At 38.4% G+C, this 23,711-nt stretch overlaps 3 protein-coding genes and 1 pseudogene across 3 annotated transcripts; all 4 read left to right on the forward strand.

Moving 5' to 3' along the window:
* The first annotated feature begins 6,518 nt into the window (after positions 1–6,518).
* Positions 6,519–7,800, forward strand: LOC132184847 (U-box domain-containing protein 28-like). The gene has a single exon (XM_059598625.1). It carries the CDS (start codon positions 6,537–6,539, stop codon positions 7,773–7,775), a length of 1,239 nt encoding a protein of 412 aa, XP_059454608.1. The 5' UTR covers positions 6,519–6,536; the 3' UTR covers positions 7,776–7,800.
* Positions 7,801–9,569: 1,769 nt separating this feature from the next.
* On the forward strand, positions 9,570–13,107 carry LOC132183970 (G-type lectin S-receptor-like serine/threonine-protein kinase LECRK1). Its single transcript, XM_059597449.1, has 3 exons — positions 9,570–9,728; positions 11,508–12,022; positions 12,141–13,107. Exons 1-3 carry the CDS (start codon positions 9,570–9,572, stop codon positions 13,105–13,107), a joined length of 1,641 nt encoding a protein of 546 aa, XP_059453432.1.
* A 758-nt stretch (positions 13,108–13,865) lies between these two features.
* Positions 13,866–18,281, forward strand: LOC132183971 (G-type lectin S-receptor-like serine/threonine-protein kinase LECRK4). The gene is made up of 4 exons (XM_059597450.1): positions 13,866–14,273; positions 15,761–15,820; positions 15,913–16,779; positions 16,908–18,281. Exons 1-4 carry the CDS (start codon positions 13,866–13,868, stop codon positions 18,279–18,281), a joined length of 2,709 nt encoding a protein of 902 aa, XP_059453433.1.
* Positions 18,282–20,279: 1,998 nt separating this feature from the next.
* Positions 20,280–22,601, forward strand: LOC132183974 (G-type lectin S-receptor-like serine/threonine-protein kinase LECRK3; annotated as a pseudogene).
* Positions 22,602–23,711: the final 1,110 nt, after the last annotated feature.

Genomic DNA, 23,711 nt, shown 5'->3' on the forward strand with positions numbered 1-23,711 from the left:
TTTTTTTTAATATTTTGCTTTATTAAAAAAAAAAAAAAAAATTAAGCAAAAAGTCAATTTTGGCTGCTGGCACTGTAGCTGGAACAGTGCCGTTCCAGCTACAGTGCCGGCCTGGGCTGTTGCCAAACATAGCCAAAAGGGCTAAAAGGACCACCAAGAAAGGTGGTGTTTCAATCATTTTAAGGAAATTTTTAAGTGCTTAGGGTATATTTTAAGATGTGGGTTCAAATTTTTACCTATGCCTGATTATTATTAGTTGCAGTGAAATTTTATTGATGTTCTAGTGAGGCTAGGTCAAGTTATGGCTTAGTCAAACTTTGAGGGAGCACCTGATTAGGTTCCTCTTGTGCCGCTTCCAACAGATAGGTGCTACTAGGGTCAGGTCCAAGTAAGATAGTTAAAATTGGTTTCCCCGACCTACCCTTTTGCATTAAAAAAAAGAGAAGAAAAGAAAAGAAGAGAGGCCAAAAGAGTTTGCAAACAGTTAGAAAATGGGAGAAAATAAAGTAAAAGGATATGGAGAGGAAAAGAGAAAAGTCGTGCGTTGGGGTTACCGGTTTGGTGGGTGTGTAGGGACATGTATGTCGAAATTAATGGCCGACTTGGGAATTGAAGGCGTCCAGTTAAGTCCAACAACTTCATAATTTGTCCCTTTGTTGGGCTTTTCAGTAGATGATGTCACAAACCTGTCATGTTAGAGCTGATTTTTCAACCGTCGGACCGGTGATGGGGGCTTCTGAAATATAAAAGAAAACGGTCATGGGAGTTCGTTGTTCTCAACTCTTAAGGAGTGGAAACAAACACTCCCACGTTAAAGTTAGTATAATACTTGAGAAAGAGAGAGCAATGGAATGGAGACAGTTTCTCATAGAAAGAGAGGCCGGGAATACCTTTGTTTGTTGTTTTTTTTTTAATTGATAGGGGGAAAAATTGATTATATAGGATCTTTCTCACTCTTAATTTAGACGGAAGAAAAAATTGATAATCCATTGAAAATATTTTCGAACACAAGATGAAAAACAACTCGTTTTAGTTTACCAGTGTGACCATTTTATAACAACGCTTGGATGCTTGCCACGTAACAAGTTCAGATTCTTTGATTATTGACATGTTGTGGGTTGTTTTCATGTTTTTTTTGAATTTTTTTATTTTTTTATGATGATGGAAAATTTCTATAAGGCAATGTCACTTCGTGTTCCCTTCCCTATCAAGTAAATCTCAAATCCATGTAGAACGCCAATTTCATACGAATTGAGTAATACGATCCAGCTTTCATTGGCGGACATGGCTCCAAAGAATCGTTTTGGATCCAAAGGAATTTGAAGTTTGAACCATAGACTTGAATCACCAGATGGGGATGTTACTAAGACCAACGTCCTTACCCGTACTTAAACTTAGGCCTTGATTTATTATCCCAACATATCACTCTAGCAAACCCATTTGAAGTTGAGAAATTCTAGGGTTCCCTAATTTTTTTTTCTCAAAAAATTAATTTCAAAATGATATGTCATCATTCCATCATCTTATACCTCTATATAGTAAAACAATAGATCACATGAAATTGTGACACAATTTTAGAACCAAATTTTTAGAAAAAAAATTGAAAAACCTAACATTTGTCTTCTAAATTTATTGGAATGCAGGAAACCCCCGAAAATGAAAAAAATATATATATAACTCCTTACCAATCCCCACAAACAATACTACTGAGCGTCTGAGCCCCAACCAAGTTGTGGCCTTTTGGGTTTCAAGGTGTGTTTGTCAAATGACTTAAAAAATGAAGTGGATTGAAACTGTAGCAGCAGATTTGATTGATGTGAGAAAAAAAAGTAGAATATTTTGTATGAAAAAAGTGAAAAAATATATATATTTTGTAGTAATTTTTTTATTTAAATAGTAATAAAAGTGATTGATGTGATATTAAAAGGAAGAATATTAATGTTAATTTTGATATAAATAATTGAATCCTTTGACAGACCTGGCCTGAATCTCTTTCTTTTTCTCTTAGCATAATAAATGGAGAAAGAGAAAAGATCAGTTGGAGCTAGAGGTTAGATAATGGTTCATAAATGTGGTAGATATCCTCATATCCCTTAATAAATGTATCAGCAGACCATTCCATGGTAGTTAACTTTCTGGGAGTTGGACAACCGCAAGTGGAGCCTCATGCGATGTGCTCACCTTAAGAAAAACGGTGAGTCAAGGGGCCCCCTATGCTGCATAAGATGTTAGCACAAACCCATAAAAGCGGGACAGACTGATATGGAGACATGGATTTTGCGTAATCTGAGCTTTGCCATCTTTCGTTCAAAAGTAAGTTATATATATTTTATATGTTCGTAGTGTAGGGCCACTTCTAGCTTAACCCCAACCATTCCAGTGCTTAGGAAAATGCTTGCATCGACAACCTTGTGCTTTGTAGAGATTGATGATTAGATGCCAATTTATGTCTTTTGTATTTGTTTCTTGCTGGCTTTACTTGGATTCTAAAGTTTGCAACTTTTATGGCCTTTTGAATATCTGTCCTATTAATTTGCTTCCTAGAAGATTAAAGGAGTATCGAATATTATACGCTTTCGGTTTCTATCAAAATTTTCAGTTCGATACTTCGATTCCTCTCCAACTTGTATGAATCTATGAAATTGGAAGTATAGAAATAGGGGTAAATGATGAATTGGTCATTGTGGTTTGAAGTTATACTTTATGGGGTAAACAAAACAAATAGGGATGGCCGAAACCACCAAAGGCTGGCCCCAGAGCGAAAGAAGCTCTAGAAGATGAAGAAAAGAGAGAAAAATATGACGAAGCTGAGAACAAGATGGTGGACAAAGCATGACCCAGTTGAGAAAAGATACGGATTTTGAAGAATCCGGAAAGAAAAAGCGGGAAACCATTTTTGTTTTCTCTTCGTTTCTTTGAGGAGAAGAAAGAGAAATCTAAATCTATAAGTATCCGTACAAGGAACAACAGAGAAAGAGAGAGAGTGCCAAAGTGAGAAAGCGAGAATAACTATAAGAGCCAGTAGAGATTTTTCGGGGTGGCTGTGGATGAGTTCAAAGTAGAGGAGAATGAGGGAAAAAAAAAACCCTCAATGATCCAGTTAATTATAGACTTCGATGGTCGAGAAGTGTATGCACCTTTCTAAATGGGCCAAAACTCATAAAACACTTTCTAACTAAATTGGGCTTAAGTACTGACAGCACCTTTTTTAAGCCCAAAAATTAAATCAAACGGATCTTAATGCATGCTTTTTTTTTTTTTTTTTTTTACAACAATTCCAGAATCTTCACATTTCATCAAACCTCTTCAATTTTATGTGAAAATTATGGAATTTTAAAACTAGTTTATCAGTCAGGATTTCGTGTAGTTAACATAATATCATTTTTTATTTTTTATTTTTTTATTTTTTTTATCACCATCTAATGTGATTTTCATGGAAAATTAGGGCTTCTAAGCTTCTGTTCTAAACAAAATTTAGTGTTCCTAATATGTTTTCACACAAAAATATATTTCATATACCGTAAGTAAATATTACGCAATAAAACTTTTAAAACTGTTGTGATATGAACATGCTATGATTAGGCTAGGTGTTTCTCACTCCTTGGTCAATTCACAAGTTTTTCAAGGTAGCAATTGCGGAAGATGGGTTTTATTAGTAGATGGATAAGGTTAGTTATGGGTTGCGAATACATTTGCGGAAGGTGTAATTTTGGTCAAACGCCAACTGGTGGGAAGGATCATGTTGAGACCATTTCGGGTGTGAAGACAAACTCTATTGAAGGATACAGATTAACGTAATTATCAGTAAGGAAATTGTGAGAAGACTCTTGTGCTGCGCGCATCTACCTTAAACCTAAGTAGGCCACATAAAAGCTCTTTCACAATTGCTTGCTTGGGGTGTGAGAGAGCGACGAAAAATAGTTTATACAGATAAAAAGCTAAACTATTTTACGCTTATGTAGATTATTTTCTTGGTAATTACAAATATTTTTAATTTAACCAATATTTTACATAGCACCAAATACTTAAAAATATTGAAAACTTTTTCTAAAAAACATTTTAGGTAAAAATAAACGGGGCCCTAGTAATGCATGAAGTCCAAGTAAGAGGGATATGAAGGAAATTGCTTTAGTGCTACACATTGAAGCCCCTTCAAATATGCATAAGCCCATAGTTTTCTTTATTAATTCCAAAAAAGAACAAAGTATATCAGAGCATATATATCAAAGGTAATTGCCAGGCAGTGTTCAAGCATTTTGGATGGCTGGAACCTAAGTATATAGTATAGTGATTCACCTGTTCTAGCCGTCTCATTTATTCCAAAGATCAATTTTGATCTTGTTCTTCGACTTTCTCCAAAGAAAAATGCTATTTTTTTCTCTCGGTTATTCTCTCATTCTCTTACTTATTAAAATTATCATTAGATATGTGAGATTCATGTGAGTCTACACATGCATAGCTTCACAGATCCAATGATAATTTTGAAAAGTATAAGGATGAGAGGAAGATTTGTAACAAGTCTCTTTTTCAAAACGGGTTAATTTTTTTTTTTTTTTTTTTTGGATTTTGGTATTATTCTAACTTTGAAAAATGTTGGAATTTGATGAACCAGGGATTAAGAAATTTGAAGTCGTATAAATAATAAAGACTGAAAAGATGTGGACATGAAATTCATTTAGAACAGCCTGGAAGAGTGAGCAGTATTAATGGTTGTAGCATAAAGAGGAGTGGTGCGGGTTAAGTCAAAAGTCAAGCTTCAAGAAAGGCTCCCCTAAATATTACACATTCATGACGCAGCTGCACCTACTTCTACCCACTATGGTAATACTAATAAAATTGGATAATTGGATTAATGGCGACTCCGCAAAACACACTGGGAACTTCAATGGTTTGTCTAGAAAATAAAAGTTAATGAAAGGCTGGCGAGGTCTTTGGCTGTCTTATTCACGCAGTAAACAATATTTCTTTTCTTTTCTTTCCTAAGAAGTTAAGAAAAGGGAGAAGGAGAATAGGAGCAAACACATCAATTAACACGACACAAAAGAAAGTCACTTCAAAACAATTGGTAAAGGGCAACCTAAACCTAAGGACTATCAGAAATGGGCAAAAAGTTTGACCTGACCCATTTGAGACTTGGCTTCACAGCTGAGGAGGATGGGTGACGCGTGGATGGAAAAATGTGAGGAAACGCTTCAGATATATCCTTCTTCTTTTTTTCCTAGTCTTCAGATATATCCTTTAAGTTGTAGAGAAAACAAGAAAAAGAGAAGAATAAAAAACGCTGAAAAAGGAAAAAAGCAGAGTGGGGGAGGAAGGAGGAGAGAAGCTGGAGCTCCTTCCTCTTTCCCAAACGGCAGTGACAAGGAGGGATCAAAACAAAGCCTGGTAGGGAAGAACACCAAAGGAACTAGAGAGACTAGAGCTCTCAAAAAATGGTTTGACCTCAGTTTATCGTCTATTAATGCAGGGATTAGGGACTCCTTTTATTTATTTATTTAAATTTAGTATAAATTATTGTTGGGTGGTCTTGGGGGTTGAGAAAGCTAGCTCAAGAGACACTTATAAATTCACTACCAACCTCTTCCACAACCAACCGATGGGGAATAACCCGTTTTTTCCGTGGACTGTTGGGCCGAGACTTGTTGGTAAACCTGGGCTCTGGTACTAGTGTTGGATGGTCTTAGCTTTTCCTCATACTTATAAAGTGACTACCAACCCTTTTCACAACCGATGTGGGATAATCTCAACAATTATAAATTCTATCTCTATATATATTTGGAGGTAACTCCAAATTAGTTTCATGTCTTTTGAAAACTCACTCTACTTTTTTGTGGTTTAGCGTAAAATGATCAGATTGTCATATATATATATATATATATATATATATATCCTAAAATCTTATGAGCACAGGCATCCAAGTATTTAAGTCTTATGATAAATATTGATTCTCTTCCCTTATCGTATTCTTTGTTATTGATTTCATTATTAAAACCATACCGAGCACACATATTTTGACTAGCGATCATTAAAAATCAGTTTGATTATTCATTGTTCCAACAATAATGAATTGGTCAATTATAATTTTTTTATTTCATTTTCTAGTCAATTGGTTCGTTAATTTGATTGAAAGAAAAAAAGAAAAAAGAAAAAGAAAAGAGTTGTTGTGGGTTTGGAGAGTAATCTGACCTGATGAGCCGAGTCTTCACTATCCGCGTAGTCTTTGGTCGTACACGCGGCCCAAACAAGACGGCACAGCGTTATGTCCTCCACACATCCCCATCACGCGGATCAAAAGTCCTTGTCGTGTCCCTTATTTCACGTTTTTGGATCCTATGACTTGCTTACACTCACATACACGCTCTGACTTTTTGACTTTCTTATTACTGACACACATTTGACTAACGACCTGTGAGTCTGTGACCCCCATTCAAAACGACGTCAGTTCCCTTTGACCATTCCCCCACCTTCTCCTTTAAACGCTCGTTACTCCTTCCACTCCTTACGAGCTCTCTCTCTGGAGCGGAATTGTACAGAAAATGGGTAGGGAGGAATTGCACATAACCATACCGAGCCTTTTCAGATGCCCAATCTCGATGGAGGTGATGAAATCCCCTGTAAGCCTGTCCACGGGCGTAACCTACGACCGCTCCAACATCCAGCACTGGCTCGAATCCGGGCATGACACGTGTCCCGCTACCATGCAGGTCCTTCCCTCCAAGCACCTCGTCCCCAACCTCACTCTCCACCGCCTCATTCACCTCTGGCTTCATCATCACCACTCCTCTCCGAGATCTCCGTCGTCTTCTTCGCCGCGAACCTCGTCTCAGCAAGTGCGGATTCTCATCGATAGGATCGAGGACGAGAACAACGAGGCCGATCCCCGTGATCGTCTGACGAAAATTTTGAATTTCGCGAGGGCTAGCGAGGAGAACCGGAGGTTTTTGGCTGATTTCGATCACTTTGTGGAGGGAATCATTGGTGTTCTTTCCAAAAGTGCGGAGATGGAGGTTCTGGAACTGGTTATTACGGTTTTGGATCAGATTATGTACCAAAATGGAGTTAAAGAACGAGTTTGCAGCTCGATTTTCAGGAGCAATTACCAAAATTGCTTCTCTAAGATCTGTTTGGTATTGCGAAATGGAAGTTTAATCTCGAAGATCGAGTCGGCCAGGATTTTGGAATCGCTTTCCCTCGACGCCGAATCCAAGCGCAGAATCGCAGAGAAAGAAGAACTACTGTCCCTGCTGCTCCATCTCTTAAGTTCCGAGAACGATCCCGACCTACACGACGCAGTATTGTCGTGTTTAATTGCCGTCGCAGTGACTCGCACAGTCAAAGCCCGACTCGTCCGGTTCGGACTCGTTCGAGTTCTCGCAGAAAGGCTATTAAACCCTAACACCAAGCCTTCCACCGCAGGAAAGTCTATGAATCTGTTAGCGATGGTTTCGACGTGCGCGGAGGGGCGTTGCGCTATAAGCGAGGAGAAGTGCGCAGCGGCTGTGGTAGAGAGGCTGATGAAGCCTGGGACGGAGGACGCGGTGGCGGTGCTGTGGGGCATGTGTTGCGTGCATGGGGATAGGAAGGTGATGGACGTGGTGGTGAAGAGCAACGGAATGACGAAGATTTTGCTGGTGATGCAGAGTGAGTGTGAGGGGCACGTGAGGAGGATGTGCGCGGAGTTGGTCAAGGCTTTGAGGGTTGGGTGCAAATCTGGTGAGGCTGCGTTCGGGTTGGGGAGGTATGAGACCAAGACTACTCATATCATGCCCTGTTAGATTCGATCTGCAAATGTATTGAATTTTTTTTTTTTTTTTTTTTTTTTTTAAAAGGTACAATTACGCTGGGATGATCATACTTGTATTTCACTTATACCTATTTGTAGTTCAGATGTCTCTTATTAATTTAGAATTAATATAATATAGATTAGAAAGTTTCATAAAAAATATGAGTTTTGTGCAAATAAGAAAATTAATTCTATTTTTCATACTTATTTATCATACTCATCCACGTCAGCGGAAGTGATTTTTTATTTTTTTTTTAAATACATTATGTCAAAAAAGAAAATTGTTACAATAGAACAAAAATCCAAACAAAAGAAACAATGCTAGTGCGCACCATAAACGATTTAAATAGTTTAAAAGGAACTATAAACGACATGTTTCTCTATATTTTGGACAAAAAGTAATGAAAATGGTTGCTTAAAGCAATATAGGTACTAAAACAGAGGACACGGCAAGGGCAAGACCCTCGTGAGACCCTTATACTCAACCCAAATCTCCAATGATAGGCATGGGCATTACCTTTAAAAGACCCTTCAACCTTACCTGAATAGGTAAGGGTTTAACCCTTAAACCCAACCCAAACCCCCAAATAAGGGAATGCAAGCATGAGCATTACCCTTGAAAGACCCTTCAACCCTACCTAAACAGGTAAGAGTTTGACCCTCGCGAGATCCTTAAACCCAACCCAAACCTCCAATGAAGAGAACGTAGGCATGAGCAGTATCCTTGAAAGACCCTTCAATCCTACTTAAACGGGTTAAGGGCCTGACCTTCATGAGACCTTTTAACTCTACCTAAATTCCTAGTAAAAGGGTACGCAGATAAAAGCATAACTCTCGAAAAAATCCTTTAATCCTATCCAAACTTCAACTAAATAACAACCACAGGGGGGGGGAGGGGAGGGGTTGGTCATTGTTGAAATCGAATGAAATATGTCATAAGGATCCTTATACAAATAATTTCGTTAAATAATATACTTTTCATTAAATAATTTAATGAAAAGCTATTTATATACTTTTCATTAAATAATTTCAAAGGCGCATAAGTGAGGAGTAGCATTAGGTCATGTCAAAGGCACAAAAGTGAGAATAAAAGTTGTTTGGTTTGAGGAATAGATCCTTGGTAGACCCTTAAAATTGAATGACTTGTTTGATAAAAGTTTATTTCTAGGAATAGATATTTCGTAAGAATCACTAATTTCTTACACACAAGTGATTCCCGTGTTTGCTTCACTACCCCAATCTCAATTTTAATGGTTTCTTACGGAGGCTGACTCATCATCAATAAGGAAAAAACCATATGCTACGAATGAATCGAAGTACATATACCAATGTTCTAGGGTAGATAGGAGAGTGATTAAGACTCTGTAGATGTTTATCCAAAAGCATTGTGACTCTTTACATTCAATATTTTCCACCAGATTTTAGAATGCATCATTGCTCCGAAGTCGGAACACAACATTTTGTCAAATGTCACTGATGTTTTATCTGACCAAGCTGTTTTGATTCAATTAATTGTTTGGGATTGAACTCTTTGTCTTTCCGGGATGATTATCTGTGGGCTTGCAGAGTCCTCACTCCTCAGTTTGGTAATGAGGTAAAAATAAAACCCGCACATAACGCGGGTCATACGCTGATATGTGCGCAAGACATCAACTTCAACAACGACTTGTAGAAGATGTGGTGATATGGATAAGACTTCACGTTCTGTCAAAATGGAAAACAAATACAGGCCAGTCTACTTCTTTTCGCTTTAATAAAGCGTGCACAGTTCAATTTTGGGTGACAAATGGAGCAATTTCTTCGTGAAGACATACGTAAGCTGGTTCTTGAAGAAATTGACGCAGAAAGCTTGGAGAAGATGGTAAGTGTCGGGCTTTGGTGCATTGAAGAAGAACCAGTAGCCCGTCCTTCAATGAAGAAGGTGATTCAGACGTTGGAAGGCACCGTAAACATACCCATTCTACCGTACGCTCGTTCTTCATTTCAGAAATATTAGTTCTTCCAACAATGCAATCTTCCTCAATAAATTTTATTCAAAAAATATATGCTTATCACATGTTATTTAAAAAATACGTATTTTTTACATGAAAAGTAACGCATGTTATTTTTATAAAATAAGTTAAAGGAATTTTTTACAACACAATCTAGAAGAAAACTCTATTTCTCATGTAAATCCAATATCTTTTTTTTTTTTTTTTTTTCCGCTAAATCTAAAAGGCTAACCTGAAATAAAATAAAAAATAAAAAATAAACTTTTCGGTAGCTATTTACAGTGTTATCCTCTCTATTGTGACTTCCAAGTCCTTTTATAGTTATAGTAAGCATCGCTTTTGTCACTTTTTACATTTTTTTAGAAAGGGATCCTCTCCAGTTGAATTCAGCTGGAAAGGAACCGGTCCTTCATTTAGAATGGCAGAATTGTTATTTTACAATTTTTTTTTGACAATGCTGCCCTTCATTTATAAGGAATCGGCTCCTTTCCAGTTGAATTCAACTAAAAAGGATCCTTCTCCCACTTTTCTATCTAATTAAAAAGCTGACATTTTTTGCAATCCCTTAATATTGGGTCAAACTACTCATATGCCCCTTTCTTAGTTTTTTAGTTTTATTTGTGTAATCCCTTAATATTGGGTCAAACTACTCATATGCCCCTTCTTAGTTTTTTAGTTTTATTTGTGCAATGTAATGTTTATGCTCTCGACCATAGTTAAAGTCTATTTGAGATTGTGTTAAAAAATAAAAAAATTGTTAGAAAAATGCTTCATTTCAAAGCTGTTTTTAAAAATGTATTTTGACCATTTTTAAAATAAAAATAAAAATTTTAAAATATTTTAACAAATAAAATAATTTTTTGTTTGACACATCTTTAATATTTTTAACAAGAGTTCTAATCCTCCGCACTCCGCAGTAGTCTGCACTAATTAATTATAATCGATTAACAGTTGGGTTGCTCTCTAAAGTCTAAACGAAATAATTCGTTGAATGAAGTTGCACATTCATTAAAATAGGATTTCCTTAGCTGTCTTGCTCAAATGCTCAATTACTGTGATTGAAATTTTTATTAATTGAAAATTAATTAAACCAATCATAGCAAAATTTCGTGACAAAGTTAATTGATTCGAATTAGCTCATCCCCCGAGAGGTATGAATGTAAATTATATGAAAATAACTAATTGGTGTCAAGCGATCTCCACAATCTCCAGTTGAGTGATATAGATGCATGCCAGTTTAATTGATGATCATTGCAAGACAACTTACAGGCATGCTTTTATTCGATCGTAGTGGGCTTCGATTCTCTTCTCCTCCTCAAAGGGTACGTATGAATCGTATTTCCTTGATGAAATTTGAATTCAAAAGTTCAAAACGTTAAGACTACAATATTGCTTACAGATTTTTACTTGCAGCTCGGAAGTTCCAACAACTATGTTGATCATGGCTTGTACAATTCTTTTTCTTTCTGCGCTTTCAATGGTAACTGCTCAGCAAAAAAGCTTCAACTTGACTCAAGGCTCTTCTCTCTCTCTCCCGGTGGCAACTCATTCTTGCTCTCGCAATCCGGCCTTTTCGCCTTTGGGTTCTTTCCTTTTGGCGATGGTTATTCAAGAAGCATATGGTTTGAAGGAACTCCACAGAAAACTGTCGTCTGGACGGCAAACCGGAATGACCCTCCACTCTCCCGCAATGCCAACATTGTTTTACTAGCGATGGTAGGCTCGTCTTGTAGGAGTTGGGAAACCAAGAAAAATCCATTGCCAACGCCACACAGCCTGCTGCGGTGGCTTCCCTGCTCGACTCTGGCAACTTTGTCCTCTATGATTCGAATTTAACAATTATATGGCAAAGTTTTGATTACCCAACGGACACCCTTTTGCCTGGCCAACAACTACGAGCTTCATTGGCTAATTACAATGAGCTGGTTTCTAGCAGCTCTGAAACCAATCACTCGAAAGGAAACTTCCTGATCTTGGTTCAATCTGATGGGAACATTGTGATGTATCCAGTGGGTTATCCTGCTACTTCGGACTATGCTTATTGGGCAACAGGTACATTTGTTGGAGGGAGTGCGACACTGGCGCTAGATGGAAACGGCCGCTTGTACGTGCTCAATGGTACTGGTGTCCAAAACAACATTACCAATGAGTCTGATGGGAAGACGTACCGTGCAACAATTGACGCAGATGGGATATTCCGGCTGTATTCTCATGACTTGAATGGGAGTGGTAATTGGTCGATCGTATGGTTTGTGCCAGGAGACGCATGCCTTCCTAATGGCATATGTGGCATTAATGGGTATTGTGATCTCATCAATCAAAAGGCTGTTTGCACTTGTCCTCCTGGTTTTGTATTCATCAACCAGGCGCAAAGGAATTTGGGTTGCAATAAAAATTTCAGTACAGAAAGTTGAGCTTCCAAAAAATGAACATACAGAGTACATTACTCAAGAATTGCAAAATGTTGTATGGCAAGAAAGCACATATGCCACTTTGTTCTCTGTGACGAAAGAAGAATGCAACCGGGCCTGTTTAGAGGACTGCAACTGTGAAGCTGCTTGGCACCAAGATCAAAATTGCAGAAAACAAAAGCTTCCTTTGACACTTGGGAGAATAAAGCAAGAAGATGCCCACTCAACCGCAACATTTTTCAAAGTAGGCATCGACTCAGGTAGGAATGTGACCAAGAAAGTATGGCAAATGAATATCTTAATTGTTGGTGTTGCATGTCTAGCTTTCGCACTCATTGTGCTAGCTTTTTCAGCTGGTCTTATTTTCAGATATCGTCTTTGGGCATACAAAGAGATTTCTAGTGAATCTAATGAAGGATTGATCGAGGATGTCTCTCTGCGATCGTTTACTTATAATGAACTCCAAGTTGCAACAAATGGCTTCATCGAGCAATTGGGTAGGGGCTCTTTTGGGACTGTTTTTAAGGGCACATTGTCAAATGGGCAGAAGACCATCGCCGTCAAGAGACTGGAGAAAGTGGTGGCTGAAGGAGAAGTAGAATTCCGAAATGAGATGAGGTCCATTGCACGAACCCACCAAAAAAATCTTGTCCGGTTGCTCAATTATTGCCACTATCGTTCCGATCGGCTTTTGGTGTACAAGTACATGAGCAATGGAACACTCGCGGACTACCTCTTCAAATCCCGAGTAAAGCCAAATTGGGACGAAAGAATTAAAATCGCTTTGAATATAGCTAGAGGAATCCGATACTTACACGAGGAATGTGAAACCCAAATTATCCATTGTGTTGAGGTTATCCTACATCGGTTGTGGAAGGGGCTGGTGGCCACTTTATGTGTGAGGGAAAGCCTCTCCTCTTGAGCTAGCTTTTGGGGTTGAGACAGGCCCAAGACCACCCAACACTGGTATGAGAGCCCAGGTTTACTAACAAGTCTCAGCCTAACAGTCCACGAGAGAAACGGGTTGTCGCTGCTCCGACCTAGGGCTCGATGTGTGAGGGAGAGATTGTTGGGGTTATCCCACATCGGTTGTGAAAGGGGCTGGTGATCTCACTTTATGTATGAGGGAAAGCCTCACCTCTTGAACTAGCTTTTGGGGTTGAGATAGGTTTAAGACCACCCAACACTGGTATCAGAGCCTAGGTTTACCAACAAGTCTCAGCCCAACAGTTCACGGGAGAAACGGGTTGTCACTGCTCTGACCTAGGGCCCGATGTGTGAGGGGGAGATTATTGGGGTTATCCCACATCGGTTGTAGAAGGGGCTAGTGGCCACTTTATGTGTGAGGGAAAGCCTCATCTCTTGAGCTAGCGTTTGGGGTTAAGATAGGCCCAAGACCACCCAACACTGGTATTAGAGCCCAAACGGGTTGTCGCTGCTCCGCCCTAGGGCCTGATGTGTGAGGGGGAGATTGTTGGGGTTATCCCACATCGATTGTGGAAGAGGTTGGTGGTCACTTTTTAAGTGTGAGAGAAAGCTTCACCTCTTAAGTTAGCTTTTGGGGTTGAGATAGGCCCAAGACCACCCAATACATGGGGACATAAATCCCAACAATATACTATACTAATAGACGAGAATGGGTGTGCCAAAATTGCGGACTTTGGATTGGCAAAGTTATTGATGCCAAACTATTCTAAGACGCTCACCGGAATAAGAGGAACAAGAGGGTATGTTGCACCAGAATGGCACAAGAATTTGCCCATCTCTGTAAAAGCAGATGTGCATAGCTTTGGTGTTGTACTCTTGGGAATCGTATGTTGCCAGAGGAGCACTGATATTGATGCCCCTGATGATGAAGTTGTTCTTGTAGACTGGGTGTACAACTGCTTCAAGTCCAATGAAGTACATAAGCTGGTTCCTGAAGAAGTTGATGCAGAAAGCTTGGAAAGGATGGTGAGGATCGGGCTTTGGTGCATTGAAGAGGAGCCAGCCAGCAGCCCGTCCATCAATGAAAAAGGTGATTCAGATGTTGGACGGCTTAGTAGAAATACCCATTCCACCATGCACTCGTTCTTCACTTCAGAATTAGTTCTTCACACTAAAAAAAATTAAAAAATGAATTGGGTTCAAAACCAAAAAATTGCATTCCCAAACAAGGCCCATCTCCTCATTATGTTAACTTTTGGTTAGTGGCCTATCAGCCCAAGTGTAACTAGGGTTAGTGTTTAAACCCTAGTCTGTTTAAACATAATTTTGCACTGTTGATTGGTAATTTTTCGGTAGCCATTTACAACATTAATATCCTATCTACTGTCACTTCCAAGTCTTGTTTTACTTATGGTAGATATCTCTTTTGCCACTTTATACATTGTTCTGTCTCAAAAACAGTCATTTTCTGTGGATCCCTTAATATTGGGTCAATTAACTACTCATATTCCATTCCTAGTTTTTAAGTTTTATTTGTGCAATGTAATGTTTATACTTTATACTAGGTCCGTGTCACGATGTGGGTGCCACGCCACTTCCTTTTCTATTTCCTTTTTCTTTTCCTTTGTTAATGCAACCTTTAAAATAAATAAATAAAGTCATATTTTTTTCATTGGTCAACTTCACACGTTACTTACGAGTACAGCTTTGTTTTAATATTCATTCAAGGTGACAGGTATGGAAATAGGTGTTCAATGATAATTCATCACCACTTGCCTCGGGTCTCCAACTATTATATATTTGGGTTAGAAAGAGGAAAACTCTGTCCCAATAATAATTATTCTTTGATTGTTAAAAAAAAAAAGAAAAAAGAAAAAGATTCCTATATTGTTAAAATTTTTATTTCCTTTTATCAAAATAAATAACATTAATAAGCAAATTAAATGCAAAATACTCTTAAAAATTAAAAAACCAGCTTTCACTAATGTGGCATCTCATATCTCCCGAGAATGGAGGTGTACTTATATGTATATTTGTAACCTTGTTGGCAATAACGTGTGAAAGCCATGATGATCATGAATCCATGAGAAGACGTTACAAATAGTATCAGAGCCATCTGCGAGAATAGTACCAGGATGAGTGACCTTATGAAAAATTTGGTTCGGAGGAGTCAAAAGATGACAATATTGTGTGCCATTGGGGATGAAGTGTTACAAATTATATCAGAGACATCGCACCATTATTGATAATAACGAGTTCTAAAGTCGTGATGGTCATAAACCCATCAAAACTCCGTAATTTAAGAGTGCTTTCGCGAGAATAATATCAGGATGGATAACTAGAGGTGGAGCGTTACAACTAATATGTCACATCAAAATATTTTTTCAAACTAAAAGCAAAAAAATCTCCCAAAATGTATACTATATATATAACAAATATAAGTCTACTTCTTTTCGTATGGACATGTTCAAAAAAAAAAAAAAAAAAAAAAAGGAAAAGTCTACTTCTTCTTGGAATTTTTTTCTTCTTCTTGGTCGTCTAAGATTCTTTTTACCTCCGGTTTGGCTTTTATAGGATGAACAAGCATTACAAGCGACATCCACAATCTTCAGTTCAGACTTGAGTAATAATTGCAACACAATTTACAGAGCATGCTTTGGTTCGTTGTGGGAGCACCATCTCTTCCATTTTCTGCTCCTCTTCAAAGGGTATGAATCATTTATCCTTGACACAATCGTTACATCCACTTCACAAAATTTGATTTCAAAAGTTCAAAATGTTAAAGACTAAATACTTGCAGGTTTTTACTTCCACCTCGGAAGTTGGAACAACTATGTCGATCATTGCTTCTACAATTCTTTTTCTTTATGCGGTTTCAGTGGCAACTGCTCAACAAAAAAACTTCAACTTGACCCAAGGCTCTTCTCTATCTCCCGGTGGCAACTCATTCTTGCGCTCGCAATCCAGCCTTTTCGCCTTTGGGTTCTTTCCTTTTGGCGATGGTTATTCAATAAGCATATGGTTTGAAGGAATTCCACAGAAAACTGTCGTCTGGACAGGCAACCGGAATGACCCTCCACTCTCCCGCAATGCCAACATTGTTTTTACTAGTGATGGTAGGCTCGTCATGCAGGAGTTGGGAAACCCAGAAAAATCCCTTGCCAACGCTACACAGCCTGCTGTGGTGGCTTCTCTGCTCGACTCTGGCAACTTTGTCCTCTATGATTCGAATTCAACAATTATATGGCAAAGTTTTGATTACCCAACGGACACCCTTTTGCCTGGCCAACTCCTACGAGCTGGGAGTGAGCTCGTTTCTAGCAATTCTGAGACCAATCACTCGAATGGAATCTTCCGGATCAAGACGCAGAATGATGGGAACATTGTGATGTTTCCAGTCGGTTTTCCTGACACTAAACATTATGCTTATTGGGCAGCAGGTACATTTTCTATTGGGGATAATGCAGCGCTGACGCTGGATGGAAATGGGCACCTATACATGCTCAATAGTACTGGTGTCAACGTAAGCAACATTACCGACGAAAGGATTCCATTTGATGGGAAGAGCTACCGTGCCACAATTGATAACGATGGGATATTCCGCTTATATTCCCACGACTTGGGTGAGAGTGGGAATTGGTCGATCGAATGGTATGTGCCAGGAGATGTATGTGGTCCTAAAGGCATATGTGGAATTAATGGGTATTGTGGCATAAAAAACAAACAATCTTTTTGTGCTTGTCCTCCTGGGTTTATTTTCATCAACCAGGAGCAAATGAATTTGGGTTGCACTAGAACTTCACTGCAGAAACTTGTTCATCCAAGAATGAACATACCAAGTACGTTATTCAAGAATTGGAAAATACTATTTTGGACGATAGCGCATACGCTTTTTTGTCCCCTGTCACGAAAGAAGAATGCAAACAGGCCTGTTTAGAGGACTGCAACTGCGAAGCTGCTTCCATTATGAACCAACAATGCATAAAACAAAAGCTTCCATTGACATTTTGGAGAAGCCTGCAAGCGGGTGGCTATTCAACTGCAACATTTGTCAAATTTGGCATCGGCATCGACGGTATGGTTCCTAAACATTTAGAAAACAAGAAAATATTGGGAATGGATATCTTAATCATTGGTGTTGCATGTCTAGCTTTCGCATCGATCCTCCTTGCAGTTTTCGCTATTCTTATATTCAGATATAGAATTTGGACATACAAAAGGCTCTCTCGAGAAGCAGCAAATGAAGGAATATTGATGGAGGATGTCTCTTTGCGAGCATTTACATATAGTGAACTCGAAGTTGCAACAAATGGCTTCGTGGAACAATTGGGTAGAGGCTCTTTTGGGACTGTCTTTAAGGGAACCTTATCAAACGGGCAGAGGACCATTGCCGTCAAGAGACTGGAGAAAGTGGTGGCCGAAGGAGAAGGAGAAGAAGAATTCCGAAAAGAGATGAGGTCTATTGGACGAACCCACCATAAAAACCTTGTCCAGTTGCTCGGTTATTGCCACGACGGTTCCAATCGGCTTTTGGTGTACGAGTACATGAGCAACGAAACACTCGCCGACTATCTCTTCAAATCCCAAGTAAAGCCGAATCGGGAGGAAAGAATCAAAATCGCTTTGAATATAGCTAGAGGGATCCTATATTTACACGAGGAATGTGAGACCCAAATCATCCATTGTGACATAAATCCCAACAATATACTGATGGACGAACATGGGCGTGCCAAAATTGCGGACTTTGGATTGGCAAAACTATTGATGCCAGACCATTCTAAGACGCTCACTGGAATAAGAGGAACAAGAGGGTATATTGCACCAGAATGGCACAAGAATTTGCCCATCTCTGTAAAAGCAGATGTGTATAGCTTTGGTGTTGTATTCTTGGGAATCGTATGTTGCCGGAGGAGCACTGATATTGATGCCCCCGAGGATGAAGTTGTCCTTGTAGACTGGGTGTACAACTGTTTCAAGTCCAGTGAAGTACATAAGCTGGTTCCTGAAGAAGTTGATGCAGAAAGCTTGGAAAGGATGGTGAGGATCAGGCTTTGGTGCATTGAAGAGGAGCCAGCAGCCCGTCCATCAATGAAAAAGGTGATTCAGATGTTGGATGGCTCAGTAGAAATACCCATTCCACCATGCGCTCGTTCTTCACTTCAGAATTAGTACTTCAAGCAACGCCATATTTGGTAATGTAACATGTCCATTCTATCGCCAATCTAGTTTGTAATCGAATTTAAATAAGTAATCAAGCTAATTCCTTCTTGCATCATGTGGTTTTACTGCCATTATGCTCTTGAGCTCCTACTTCTACAGTAAATTCCCTTTTTCTTTCTCCATCACCACTTGTAGTACTTTTCTCTTGGGAATACAATTCCAATTCCCTTGCAGGGTGTATCATTCCAGAACTTCTATATATAGTTAACCTGCATCATGGCATACAGGCGTCACCATAAATTTCTAATGATATTCTATTGGGCTTAGGCTTTTAATGATGTTCTAGCCTAATCCAAAAGGGTTTTTTTTTTTTTTTTTTAAGAGAAAATCATTCCAATCTCATTAATTGATGAAGGATCACGAGCATAAAACTCTTACATCACAGAGCAAAAGTTCTGAGAAAATCATAGCCGAAGCTATAAAGTTACAAGTCATAGATACATACATAATAATATGACATTTAAGACCTATCTATGATATCAAAATCTGTTAACCTATGACTAATCTGAAAGTTGAGCTTGAGTTAATGTGATAGAAACGAAGGGGTTGTATTTTTTAAATGTTCTATAATTTCTATTTTCTAAAAGCATGCGATCCAATAAAAACAAAAACAAAAAACAAAATATGGAATTACAAATTTTTAAAAATTAGAGACAGAATATAAATTTACCTTAGCGGGTCGTTTGACCTGTTGTCTTCATATGTTGGTCGTTTTGCTTTTGTTGCATGCTTCACACAAAAAGGACAGGAAATTTCCCTTGTTTTACACGCTGACGAGATCCAATGACTTCGATGGTCAACTTTACTTAAATGTCCATTCAAGGACATGTGCGTTTTGCTAACCACTTTCATTTTTTTTTTGGAATAATAAAAATTGATTGACGTTTTTCGATTTCTATTACACCAAGTTTTTTTAAAAATAAAAAAAGAAATCAAAATTAATATGTATATTTATTTATTTTTGACATGTCCGCACAAGAGAGTGGAATAGAGATTTGAACTAGTGATCTCCACTTCTTTAAGCGGGGTCCCAGCCGATTAATATGTATATTTATTTAATTTGTAGTTTGAAAATGTTTTGTATAGAAAGTATATATTAAAGAGCTTTGAATAAAGAAAACTTCACATGAAAAGTCGAGAAAGTCAAGTCAGGCTTAAGACGCATCAAGTTTTAAAGTAGGATTTGGCTTACATGCTGTTATTAAAATAACAGCATGTATGCTGTAGTTTAATCAACGGTCAAGATTGAATTTTTCAAAATCTCTTTTCATTTTCTATTTCCTATTAAATGCTTATAAAAGTAAGTCAACTTTAAAATTCAATCTTGACCATTGATTTAACTACAGCATACATGCTGTTATTAAAATAATAGCATGTAAGTAGGATCCTTTAAAGTAATACTTGAGTGTATAATTTGCACCGTACCTACACTCGTGTGAAGAGAAATGGACTATAGGGTACTAGTGGCGCCTCAAGGCGCACTTAACTACGTATGATTTTTAAACTTCATTTATATTATGAAAGAAATATTTGTTGTAACCATTGCATACCATTTTAATTAAAGTCTTAACAAAAAAGACTTCGTAACGCACTTAAAAGAGCAATTTCGTGTTTCCTGCCTTCAATTATTTTTCTACCAATTGCAAATAATAAAATAGCAATCAAAAGCAGCATATTGGTTCCACTCACGTTGATTGTTGATACCTCGTAATTTGGAACAACTATCTCAATCATTGCTTCTGCTATTGAATAATCAACAATTTCTATTTGATTATTTCTTTAAAGACTTAAAATCAAAATACTAGAAGCAATAATATTGACTAGTTCTTTCGACTGGAATCTTCTTCTGTCACTTCCTCCTTGGATTGAGATCTTTAAAAACTGCAACATGTCTCCTCTCTTATACCTGCTAGTTTCTGCTATAGAATTTGGAAGAATTTAGCTTATATGCTCTGCTCTGTCTGCAGCAAGCTGCTTGTTTTTAGCCTATTGCTAAAACAGCTTTGTATCTCTCTTTTCCTTGAACAAAATCTCCATTCATCAAGAAGAAGAAAAATTAATTCGTATTGGTTATCCAGTTTTGGCCAGTTTGCTTTTGGCTTCTACAAGAAAGAAAATGGCTTCGCCATAGGCATCTGGTTTGAAAAGATTCAGCAGAAAACAGTCATATGGACGGGAAACAGAGACGACCCACCACTCCCCAAAGGTGTCACATTGCTTCTGACTAATAATGGCAGGCTTGTATTGCAGTCAAAGGATGGCCAACAGACTTCATTAGTCAATGCTCCGGTGCCCGCTTCCTCAGCTTCCATGCTCAATACTGGAAACTTTGTCCTCTACAGTTCTGATTCAAGGATCATATGGCAGAGTTTTGGTGTTCCAACAGACACCATTTTACCTGGTCAGCGTCTCTTTCCAGGGAACCAGCTTGTCTCAAGCACATCTGGGACAAATCATGCAAGTGGAAGTTTTCAACTGGCTATGCAGAAGGATGGGAACCTGGTGCAATACCCGGTAAACGGTCCAATAGCACCAGAATATAGTTACTGGAATTCAGGAACATTCACCGGCGGTGACAATGTGACTCTAAATCTTGATGGTAATGGCCAGCTTTACCTGCTCAATACTACTGGCTTCAGTATAAGAAAATTTACTACTGCCCAAAGTGACTCTTCTGATATTGCTTTCTATCGTTTGACTATTGATTTTGATGGAATATTGCGGTTATATTCTCATAGCTCGAATCAAAGTGATGATTGGTTAACAGAGTGGTCATCGTCTAGCAATAAGTGTGATCCTATAGGCTTATGTGGCGTTAATTCTTGTTGTACTCTCATGGATCAGGAACCCAATTGTGTATGTTCTCCTGGTTTTGATTTCCTTGACCAGAAGATGAAGAATTTGGGCTGCAAGAGAAATTTCATCACAGATGGTTGCATGAACAAGAACGGAGAATCATTTGAGCTTCAGGAATTGGAAGCTATTTCATGGGAAGACAATCCATATTCTACTTTTCCATCGACCAAAGCTGATTGTAGAGATGACTGCTTGAGAGACTGCAACTTGTTTAGAGGCCAGCAGTGCAGCAAACAAAAGCTTCCACTAAGATTTGGGAGAATAAGAATTGGCTCCACAACCGCAACATTTGTCAAAGCAGGCATCGACTCAGGTAGGAATGCGACTATGGTTCCTAAAGAAATCAAGAAAATATTGCGAAGGGATATCTTAATCATTGGTGTTGCATGTCTAGCTTTCGCATTAATTTTCCTCGCATTTTTCGCTATTCTTATATTCAGATATAGAATTTGGACATACAAAAGGCTCTCTCGAGAAGCAGCAAATGAAGGAATATTGATCGAGGATTTCTCTATGCGAGCATTTACTTATAGTGAACTCGAAGTTGCAACAAATGGCTTCGTTGAACAATTGGGTAGAGGATCTTTTGGGACTGTCTTTAAGGGAACCTTATCAAACGGGCAGAGGACCATTGCCGTCAAGAGACTGGAGAAAGTGGTGGCCGAAGGAGAAGGAGAAGAAGAATTCAGAAATGAGATGAGGTCCATTGGATGAACCCACCATAAAAATCTCGTCCGGTTGCTCGGTTATTGCCACGACGGTTCCAATCGGCTTTTGGTGTACGAGTACATGAGCAACGGAACACTCGCCGACTACCTCTTCAAATCCCAAGTAAAGCCGAATTGGGAGGAAAGAATCAAAATCGCTTTGAATATAGCTAGAGGGATCCTATATTTACACTTGGAATGTGTGACCCAAATCATCCACTGTGACATAAATCCTAACAACATACTGATGGACGAACATGGGCGTGCCAAAATTGCAGACTTTGGATTGGCAAAGCTATGGATGCCAGACCATTCTAAGACGCACACTGGGGTAAGTGGAACAAGAGGGTATGTTGCCCCAGAATGGCTCAAGAATTTGCCCATCACTGTGAAAGCGGATGTGTATAGCTTCGCTATTGTATTCTTGGTAATTATATGTTGCCGGAGGAGCATTGATATTAATGCCCCGCAGGATGAAGTTGTTCTTGTAGACTGGGCATACGACTGTTTCAAGTCAAATGAAGTACGCAAGTTGGTTCCTGAAGAAGCTGACGCAGAAAGCTTGGAAATGATGCTCAGAATTGGGCTTTGGTGCATTGAAGAGGAGACATCAGCCCGTCCATCAATGAAGAAGGTGATTCAGATGTTGCAAGGCACGGTAGAAATACCCATTCCACCTTGCGCTCGTTCTTCACTTCAGACTTAGTTCTTCCAGTAACACCAATTGGACCATGATCTTGGTCACGAATAAGTTGTTCCCAGGAAGCAGGGGACCATTGATATTTAATTTCCCAATCCAGTTTGTAATTGAACTTAAATAAGTAATCAAGCTAATGGCTTCTTCCATCATGTTATCTTACTGCCATTATGCCCTCTCTTGCTTCTATGGTTAATTCTTTTTTGAATTTTTAGATACTAACGCACCTAACAGGGCATAGCATCATGACATACAGAATATCATTAGGCTCACTGATATTCTGGCCTAATCTGAAAGTTCGACTTGAGTTAATGTGATGGAAACAACCTAATCTTCGTTAATTACTTTTTTAGACTAAACAATAATAAAAAAAAATTGTCATTTTTTACAATTCTTTAAAGACAGAGTTTTCCTCCGACTTAGGTTGAAAAAATTCTTTCAACCTAATCTATAAAAATGACGTATCACTTTTGGGTCAAACTACTCATTTGTTGATTCTCAATTTTTTAGTTTTATTTGTGCAATATATCTAATGTTTATACTTAGTCAGGGTTGCCACACCACCTCCATTTCTATTCCTTTGTTAATGCAATCTTACTTTTTTTTCGTTTTAGTGTGGAATAAAGTCATATTTGTTATACTAAAAAGGGAAAATTACAAAAAAACAAAATGCTCTTAAGGTGTTACAATGTCACTTTCCTTAAAAAAATATTTGCCCCCACCAAAATTGTTTTTTTATTGCTAATCCAAGTACTTAAATTTGACCGTTAGATTAAATAATTATCCTTATTATTTAATCTCAATCGTTAGCCATCAAGGCGCCCTATAGCTCATGCCGCTCGTGCGTGTGGGTCCGGTGCAACTATAACATGCATTAGGGTGTACCTTAGCATAGCTCATTTAATAACTTAAATTTGTTGAATATTATAAATGCCAACAAAATCTTCACTCTTTCCGATGTGGGACAGCATTCATTCAATGCTCTTTAAAACCTTCCATTTAAGAACACTCTCAAGACACAAAATAATATGAGAGGGTCTTCTGTGAGGTCGTTGCACAAAACCCTGTTTTGTGCAACCCACTCAAAGTTTGACACATAACATTGAAGAAAAATTGCAA

Source organism: Corylus avellana, chromosome ca6 (assembly GCF_901000735.1).
Source record: "Corylus avellana chromosome ca6, CavTom2PMs-1.0".
NCBI lineage: Eukaryota > Viridiplantae > Streptophyta > Magnoliopsida > Fagales > Betulaceae > Corylus > Corylus avellana.

What these genes read in the sequence shown, in the direction of transcription:
- LOC132184847 (XM_059598625.1), top strand. Translation starts at nt 6,537, where the DNA reads ATGGGTAGGGAGGAATTGCACATAACCATACCGAGCCTTTTCAGATGC.
- LOC132183971 (XM_059597450.1), top strand. Translation starts at nt 13,866, where the DNA reads ATGCCAAACTATTCTAAGACGCTCACCGGAATAAGAGGAACAAGAGGG. An exon ending in CGTTCTTCACTTCAGAATTA is followed by an intron (nt 14,274 to 15,760) that starts GTTCTTCACACT and finishes CACAATTTACAG; the next exon opens with AGCATGCTTTGGTTCGTTGT. An exon ending in AATGGTATGTGCCAGGAGAT is followed by an intron (nt 16,780 to 16,907) that starts GTATGTGGTCCT and finishes GGGTTGCACTAG; the next exon opens with AACTTCACTGCAGAAACTTG.
- LOC132183970 (XM_059597449.1), top strand. Translation starts at nt 9,570, where the DNA reads ATGGAGCAATTTCTTCGTGAAGACATACGTAAGCTGGTTCTTGAAGAA. An exon ending in TTCAGACGTTGGAAGGCACC is followed by an intron (nt 9,729 to 11,507) that starts GTAAACATACCC and finishes CTCGTCTTGTAG; the next exon opens with GAGTTGGGAAACCAAGAAAA. An exon ending in GGTAATTGGTCGATCGTATG is followed by an intron (nt 12,023 to 12,140) that starts GTTTGTGCCAGG and finishes TTCATCAACCAG; the next exon opens with GCGCAAAGGAATTTGGGTTG.